Source organism: Pseudorasbora parva, chromosome 18, assembly GCF_024679245.1.
Source record: "Pseudorasbora parva isolate DD20220531a chromosome 18, ASM2467924v1, whole genome shotgun sequence".
Classification (NCBI taxonomy): domain Eukaryota; kingdom Metazoa; phylum Chordata; class Actinopteri; order Cypriniformes; family Gobionidae; genus Pseudorasbora; species Pseudorasbora parva.
Window position 1 is genome coordinate 43,095,844 of NC_090189.1, and position 9,319 is coordinate 43,105,162.

The window sequence follows — 9,319 nt, forward strand, 5'->3', positions numbered from 1 at the left end:
CACTTACAACACTAATAAAGCACACTTACAGCACTAATAAAGTTCACTTACAACACTAATAAAGTTCACTTACAACACTAATAAAGCACACTTACAACACTAATAAAGTACACTTACAGCACTAATAAAGCACACTTACAGAACTAATAAAGCACACTTACAACACTAATAAAGCACACTTACAACACTAATAAAGTTCACTTACAACACTAATAAAGTACACTTACAGCACTAATAAAGCACACTTACAACACTAATAAAGCACACTTACAGCACTAATAAAGTTCACTTACAACACTAATAAAGTTCACTTACAACACTAATAAAGCACACTTACAACACTAATAAAGCACACTTACAGCACTAATAAAGCACACTTACAGCACTAATAAAGTTCACTTACAACACTAATAAAGTTCACTTACAACACTAATAAAGCACACTTACAACACTAATAAAGCACACTTACAACACTAATAAAGCACACTTACAGCACTAATAAAGTTCACTTACAACACTAATAAAGTTCACTTACAACACTAATAAAGCAGACTTACAACACTAATAAAGTACACTTACAGCACTAATAAAGTACTGTAAAGTACTAATAATACACTTTAATATCACTAGCCCAGGGGTTTTCAAACTTTACGATGCCAAGGACCCCATATATGATGCACCTTTATGGGGGACCCCCTTAAATCCATCGATATATTTTTATGTATGAAAAAACATTTAAACTGTTAGATAGATAGTAAGTATGACATTTTTAATACAACATTGTTTCCAAATTTAAATTGGATATTCTTAATGTTGGACGTATAAACCTGACGAAGGTGTTCAATTAAAAATTACGTGTATAAGCAACTTTCACAATAAATGTATGTACTTGTAAGCAGATTGTGTACCGCATTAAAAATTCTGCTCTACGAACCCAGTGAGCATGACAAGATGGGCTATAGTGAGAAAAATTCACTAGCAAGATACAAAGCAAACATATACAATTCTGAAAGGTAAATAAGGTGAGAAACGTTTAGAAATTAAACAGTTAGATTGGCCAGTAGACTTGATCCATTTTTGCTTTATCTTTTTATTATCTACAAATTTTCTGGGGACCCCTTAGAACCTTCTGGAGGACCCCTGGGGGTCCCCGGACCCCAGTTTGAAAACCCCTGCACTAGCCCATACATTCATTATATTAGTTTTCTCTCAATTCATGTACCGAACCGTGACTTCAAAACTGAGGAACCTGCCTCAATCACAAAACATGCTCCTTCTTCCTGATGCAGAAGTGATGCAACATTTTTAGATTTTAGATTTCTATTACTGAGCAGCATTTGACAGTTTTTTTTGTGTGTATTTTTTTTTTTTTTTTTACAATAAATCAGTGTTTCTGTTCCTGCTCTAAAATTAGTCCCATAAGCCTGATGAAGAGGAGGTCCTACCACATTCCTCAGGTCTTCTCGTTGGCTAATTTCAGGCACACCCTCAACAACATCTCTGACTCTGTGTATTTAAAGTGTCTCTGCTTCTGGTGTCTCTGCTCTAAAACACCATGTTTGTTCTGGGTCTGCTCACCTGTATTGTGCTGAGAGCATTCAGTGCTCAGGCAAGAGTAGATGAGGATGAATTTAAGTGTAGAGAGTTCTTCTACAGAGGCACAGAACCAAGAGGAATGGATCAGAATGCCAGGAGAATCTGTCAGATGTATTCTAATGAAGGAGTAATGAAGACTTATTATGCTACGCTGTACTCAGTTCATCACAGGATTCCCCTCTACAGCGCCTTCATCTTTAACCCTGACTGCATGAATGACAACGGAAGGTCAGACAACTGGCACGTCGAGCCACAGGTGACTATGTGCTTCTGCTCTTCTACTGGCAGACCACGAATTATTGCTCTTCATTCTGTTTTGCCATTGCAAATAATTTGAAATGTATATTAGATGGAAGGTAGTTTTTTTAATGTTCTTATATAGTAATTGTACTGTAAACATTATAAATGTCCACTAAAAGAGGCAAAGTAAGAACAGAACTTTTATCCCCAAGAACATTTTAAAACAAAGTCTTTATTTACAAGCAGTCAACATCAAACTAACCATCAAACATATTATTTATTCTGTAGATTTCAGGTTACGAAACTGAACATATGGTCCTTGAGACAGACTTGAGAGACTATAATGAAGCCACTATTAAAGCATCTCAAGCCATGAGCAGCGACTACAGCGACACCGGATATGATCGTGGACATCTGAACCCCAACAGCTTCAGCTGCAATGAAGGGCGTACAGCAACGTTCACACTGACCAATGCAGCACCTATGAACCCGAAATTCAACCGTGAACACTGGTATAAGATGGAGAGAACTTTGAGGACGTTTTTAAGCAATCAGACTATAAGTGACAAAAATTCTGCAACAGCCTACATTGTCACAGGTACAGTACCTGATGTGAATGTACGGATACCACAGAGGGAAATCTCTGACGACCCTGAAAGGGTGTCGGTGCCCTCTCACATCTGGACAGCTGTGTGTTATAGACACCAGAGTGATGTGGAAAAGTCTTTCTCCTTCGGCTATATTGGGGAAAACAAGCCCGAAGAGCCTGACATAAACCTAATTAGTGTCTCAGACCTGAATGATCAACTAACAGATCTCTATAAGAGGCACTCAGGAACTCAGCAGTCAGTTAAAGTCAATGTTTTTGAGGATGATTGTTTTGGTATGAATGATAAATCAAAAATGGTTCAGAAAAAGTTAATAGAATTAATTAATCAAAAAGTCCAAATGAGCTCAGGTGTGCAGAACACACTTGGTGCGGTAAAAAAGGCATCTGAACATAATGTAAATGTGAGAGAAGTGAGAGCAAAATTAGGCTTTGGAAATACTATGGCAGAGGACACCCTTAAGGGCGTGTCTGTTAAACGCCATTTACTCAGCTACGAGTCGGATTCCTGCAGCCCTGGAAGTATAGCGAAAAATGGGGAGCCCTGCCTCTGTGTCTGTGCCAAATATGGTTCAAGAGAGCCGTGGTGCTACACAGATGTTGAAGGCAATTATGCCAAGTGCTGTAGTTATGATGACTGCTACTCAGCTTTGAATGAAAAAACCTGCAGGTCCAACCATATGTGTGGATACCACGGCTATAGTTACCTGTGGTGCTACACGGATGATAACAATAACTGGGAGTACTGTTGCAAAAATTGTGCATAATGGATGGTTTACAATGTGTAGTGTGAAAAATAAATCAGTAAAATAATAGAAAAATACTGACAGCACATTAACATTATCCACTAATTTACGGACATTTACGTTAACTCTATAACACAATGCAATGCAGTAGAATATACAGGTAAATATGGTGAACTGATTAGACTTTTAATTATTCTCAGGATATGAATTACAGATATTAAGAATTAGAGTTTCACTAGTCACAACGTTAATTCCTAAAATCAACAACTGCATCTGAATGGGGAGATTTGACTAGTGAAAATACATTCACAGATATCAAGAATTAGAGTTTTACTAGTGGAAATGTAATTGTTGATATCAATAATTCATATCCTGGGAATGAATAAAAGTCATACAGCTTGACGTAGGTAAAAGACCTGAAAGAAATAAATACAGTAAATTCAGTCAAATTACTTTAGTAAATTGTGCCCTATTTTTACAGAGTGTACTGGACTTTTCTAAGCTTGTGATTGTACTTGGAGCTCTTACTAACACGCTTTCTAACATAACATATAAAGACTAATACAAATGTTTAATTTTACCTGTATGCAAAATCAAAAAGCTCAATAAAATATGTATGCATCTACTATGTTTTTGCACATTCTTACACAAAGTGGTACACTTTGTTTTCAGGAAAAACTAATCTCTGCAATACAGTGATGTGATTTTCATGAAGAGGAATTCAAACGGTGTCCATTCTCACAAATATAAAGACCCAGATCTGCCCTTCATCTCCATCCACTCACATTCCTCACGAGTGTTCTGCTATGAGCTTTAAAGATCTCTCTGTTGGCCTACGCAATAAGAGATAAACCCTACGCTGAAAGAACATCTTCCAAATTATACTCTGGTCATAAACTAGAACACTTAATAATAATATCATTATTATATATATATTATAATAATTATAATAATAACCTCCTTTGATCTGCTTCTTCCTGCAGAGCTTCATGCTTTGATAAAACACGCGGAAGTTAAAGCGGTCTTTCAGGTTCCAGTGTTTTACCCAGGAAACTTTTTACTTTTTGGAAACTTTTTTACTTTTAACTTTTTGAAGTCTCTCTTTAGAAAGCATTGTTTGTGTTCGCGATGGATCAAGAGATGATATGATTGATGGCTCCTGAATGAAGAACTGGTGTGACCCCGAGAGGAACCTGTCATTAAGGATCAGAAACACCGCCGGCGTGCTACACGTGGCATCTGGGGAATGATCTAAATAAACTCCACTCGTTATCAGTGCTGTCAATAAAAACATTTACTAATTAATCAAATATTTGTCTCTAATTATTCATGATTAAAACATCTGAGATTTTAATATATTTTATAAAACCACTTAACTCGCTCATCATGTCTTTATGGAGCGACGCTTTGTGCACTGGAGCGCAGTCATGCTGGGACAGGAAGGGGCCGTCCACAGACTGATCCCACAAAGACGGGAGCATGAAATTGTCCGAAATGTCTTGGTGAAGCATTAAGAGCTCCTTTCACTGGAACTAAGGGGCCAACCGCTGATAAACAACCCCATCCCAATTATACCCCCTCCACCAAACTTTACAATGATTCTAGCATGATTTACAATAGTTTATCATGATTTACCATGATTCTAGCATTATGTACCCTAGCTTCCCAGGTCGAAAAGAAATTGTGCTTTTTTGGACATATTTAGTATATTTAAATTACACTATACTAAATGCATTTTAAATGTATTATTTTGAAAAAACTTCAAGTATATTAAGTGTATTTTAAGGTATGCTTAAGTTCAATTTTAAGCTATTTGCAATATATTTTAATATATTAAATTGTGCTAAAATGGAACAACTTTAAGTACATTTAGTGCAATTTAAATGTATTTCTTTAAAAATGTATTTAAAATATATTTTTAATAATTAATTTTAATGGACTTCAAGAACATTTTAATAGCATTTCAGTGTATTACACATATAATTTTACACTACTAGTATATTATAATGCTGTTTTTTCAGTGTTCAAAATTGTATAAAAAGTGCAAAATTATTAAATATAAATGTTAAGACACAGACACACTTTGAAATATAGAAAACTTTAATGTACTATATCATATACATTACAAAATAAATTCGCATTTTCTGCAACTGAGGGCTTGCGATTCGGACACTGTAATGTTTGAAGACTTCTTTATCACAGGATCTGTGAAAGTGAAAAAATAATTCATATAAAATGAACCAATGATTAAAGGGATAGCTCTCCCAAAAATGAAAATGTGCTGTTTATCTGCTTACCTCCAGGGCATCCCAGATGTAGGTGTGTTTGTTTCTTCAGGAGAACACAAATAAAGATTTTTAACTCAGCCGTTGCTCGTATAATGCGTGTCAATGGGGTGTATTTCTATGCGAGTAAAAAACACACAGACATACGAATCCATATTAAACACAGCGGCTCGTGGGGAAACATTGATGTCTTAAGACACGAAACGATCAGTTTCTGCGAGAAACCCAACAGAATTTATATAATTTTTTACCTCAAAAATAACACTATGTACAAACGCAGCGACCGCACCATCACTTCTGGCCAGTTTCCTTTAATTGACCTCACTTGCAGCCAGTGATGGTGCGGTCGCTGTAATGAACATAAGATTAGAAGACCAACAACACCCCTTACAGTGAGCAGAGATTCACCAGCCACTGATATTGGTATTTGAAGCAATAGTGCAACCTGTGTATATTAGGGTATGTTGTATAGTGATAATAGAGTGGTGCAGGTGTGACATCACTCCGTAAGCCAAAACATGTAAGCCAATTAGCATTTTGCACTTCCGGTTCTCTCGTAGCGAAGTCAATGTGTTTTTTGAATGCTATTTTGTTTAAATGGCTGAAATAAGGTCTGTGGTGAACACAAGCTCAAGACACTTTCTTGTTTTATTCTACGAAATAAAACACATTAGTATTACCCCTGCGCCACTTTATTGTGTTTTATTTAAACCTATATTTCCCATGAATGTGTATATTGTGGTCATGATAACATGCACGCTTCACCTCTGTTACAGAGATTTAAGGAAATTAGAAGTTGTGCAAAATTAAATAACAGTCAGATTTGACTCAAATGAAGCACAGAAATGAGCCATTTGGAGCCAGTTGCTATCATTTTCCTATCAAGACTTAAAGGATCATGATTGGGATCACCAATGTCACGTGATTTTAGCAGTTTGACATACAATCCGAATCGATTCACTGATTCATAACGGTTCAAAGCTTTGTTTTGAAATCGGCCCATCACTATACAAGTTGTTTTGTTTTGTTTTTCCGCACAAAAACTAAATTCTCGTCGCTTTATAAAACTATTGTAGAGCCGCTGTAGTGAGATGGGCTTTGTAACGACGTCTTTAGTGCCTTTATGGGTCTTGAGAGAGGAAATGACATTGGTGTCAATGAAGGCCTTTCTGAGCCATCGGATTTCAACACTAATATCTTCATCTGTGTTCCAAAGATGAAGAAAGGTCTTACGGGTGTCGAAATAAATAAGGGTGAGAAATTAGTGACCAAACTTTTTTTTTTTGGATGAACTAACCCTTTAACAAATCACCCTCCATTAGGCCTGATTCAAAATCTCTACAACAGCGGTGATCATGAGATTAAATCAGACTTACTACTCTCTTCTTCACTTGTCTCTGCACTCTGTCTTCTATAGCAGCTTATCTGAAGGGAAAAACAAATGAATTAATATTTCACAAAAAACAAGCAGCTGGTGATGAATGATTTGACCTGGTGGATAATATAGTAAAAACCATTCACATCCTCAGCAGTTTCAGATGTACATTCATAAGCATCCCATTTTACAATGTAATCTTTGTACTTATCTGTAATTAAAAATATATTTTAGAAAATAAATAAAAAGGCATGTTGTCAAGCTTGAACAAATATCAACGGCTACCCTTCGGGGAAAACAGCTATCGGTGAAGGCAAGTTGCGCATCTGATAAGCCTTGGCTATTGCCTGGACAATCCAGTTACTGATAGTCTGTTTTGCTGCAGGCAGCCCTTTCTTAGGTGGACCAAAGCATACTAACAACTGGTCTGACTTCCTCCACTGGGCAGACCTCTCCAGATAGATCCTCAATGCCCGTACCGGGCAGAGGAGGTGAACCTGCCCTCATCTGCCGTCACATGAGGTGGGGGATGGAATGCCTGGAGAACCACCGACCGTACCGTGTTAGATGGCACTATGGGTACGTAACCCGGGGTCGGACGCAAGGTGGCCTTCACTCCGCCCGGGGCAAACTCCAAGCAATTTGGCATGACTGCTAATGCCTGGAGGTCCCCCACTCTCCTCAGAGAAGTGATGGCAAGGAGAAAGGCCACCTTAAGCGTGAGGTTCTTGGCCTCGGCCAGCTCCAGCGGCCCAAAAGGGGCCTCAGGCAACTCTTCAAGCACTACTGCCAGATCCCAAGTAGGGATCCTGGAATGAGCCACAGGCATCATCCTCCGCGCTCCTCGGAGGAATCGTACAACCAAATGGTGCCTCCCCAGAGGTCCCTCACCTAATGGTGCATGGAAAGCCCCTATCGCTGCCACATACACCTTAAGTGTGGACGGGGTAAGCCCGGCAGAGAACCGATCTTGGAGAAACTCCAGTACTGAAGCCACTGCGTAGTTAACTGGGTTTACCTCACGGTCTCTACACCAAGTGGAAAACACCTTCCACTTCAGGTTGTACAGCCTCCTGGTGGAAGGAGCCCTAGAGCTGAGTAGGGTCTCAATGACACGTGCTGACAGACCCTCCTCTATGAGCTGTGCCCCCTCTGGGGCCAGACCCATAGGTTCCATAACTCCGGCTGGGGGTGGTATATCGTGCCCCCTGCCTGAGTCAGCAGATCCCTCCTCAGAGGAATCCGCCATGGAAGGACGTCTAGCAGATCTATGATGTCGGAGAACCATACTCTGGACGGCCACTGGGGTGCTACCAAGAGCAGGCGGATGCCTTCCCGGCGGACCCGCTATAGAACTCCCGGGAGCAGAGCGATCGGGGGAAATGCGTACAGACACAGCCTCAGCCTCGTCTGTGATATGGCATCTAGGCCCAATGGAGCTGGATGCCTGAGGGAGAACCACAGTGGGCAGTGGGACGTCTCTCGAGACGCAAACAGATTCACTTCCACCTGGCCAAACCTCTCGCATACGGCCTCCACCAGCTCTGGATGGAGACGCCAATGCCCGGGCCTCAGCCCCTGCCTCGACAAGGATGTCTGCTCCCTGATTCTGGTCCCCAGGAATGTAAACTGCCCTGTAGTGACGACAGTTTCCCTTGGGACCACAGGAGGACCTGATGCGCCAGTCTGCACAGAGGGGGCGATCTCAGACCCCCTGACGATTTAGATACGATACCACGGCAGTGTTGTCGGATCGTATCAGGACATAGTGGCCGCAGAGGTCCAGGAGAAAGCTCCTCAGAGCCTTCTAGACTGCCAGCATTTCCAGGCAGTTGATGTGCCAGGATGAATGCCGGGTCCCCCATGGACCTCTCGAAAAGCGGCCTTCCATGACCGCGCCCCAGCCATTAAGGGATGCATCTGTTGAATGGTTTTCCGGCAACATGATGCTTCCAATACTAGCCCTAGGGACAGAAACCAAGGTTTCTTCCATATGACGAGGGAACGAAAGCATCTGTGCGTTACCCTGATCATACGAAGGGATTCCCCTTCGGGGAAAACCCCTTGGTCTTCAGCCACCACTGTAGGGGTCTCATGTGGAGCAGGCCGAGCGGAATCATGCTGGACGCTGCTGCCATGATACCCAGCAGTCTCTGGAACTGCTTAACAGTGAGGCTGTGGCCTAGCTCTACTCCGGAGACCTCCGCCAGTATGGACTCGATATGTGCAGGGACCATTGTGCCCGCATCGTTGTTGAGTCCCATACGACTCCCAGGAACATAGTCCCTTGGGAGGGCGTCAACACCCTTTGTGTTGAGTCCCCCCCCAGCACCTCATATGGGCAAGAACGACACCTCAATGCCGAACCGCCATAAGAATGGTACTCCACATCACATCATCATCACTATCGTAAACCCCAATAGCCTATATGTGCCGTGATACGAAATTAAATGCTAATTGTTTCAAAACA

The 9,319-nt window shown here is 40.7% G+C and overlaps 1 protein-coding gene across 1 annotated transcript; it reads left to right on the forward strand.

Moving 5' to 3' along the window:
* The first annotated feature begins 1,532 nt into the window (after positions 1 to 1,532).
* LOC137046066 (endonuclease domain-containing 1 protein-like) lies at positions 1,533 to 3,210 on the forward strand. Its single transcript, XM_067423121.1, has 2 exons — positions 1,533 to 1,852; positions 2,125 to 3,210. The coding sequence occupies exons 1-2, from the start codon at positions 1,556 to 1,558 to the stop codon at positions 3,208 to 3,210; spliced, it is 1,383 nt and encodes a 460-aa protein (XP_067279222.1). The 5' UTR covers positions 1,533 to 1,555.
* Positions 3,211 to 9,319: the final 6,109 nt, after the last annotated feature.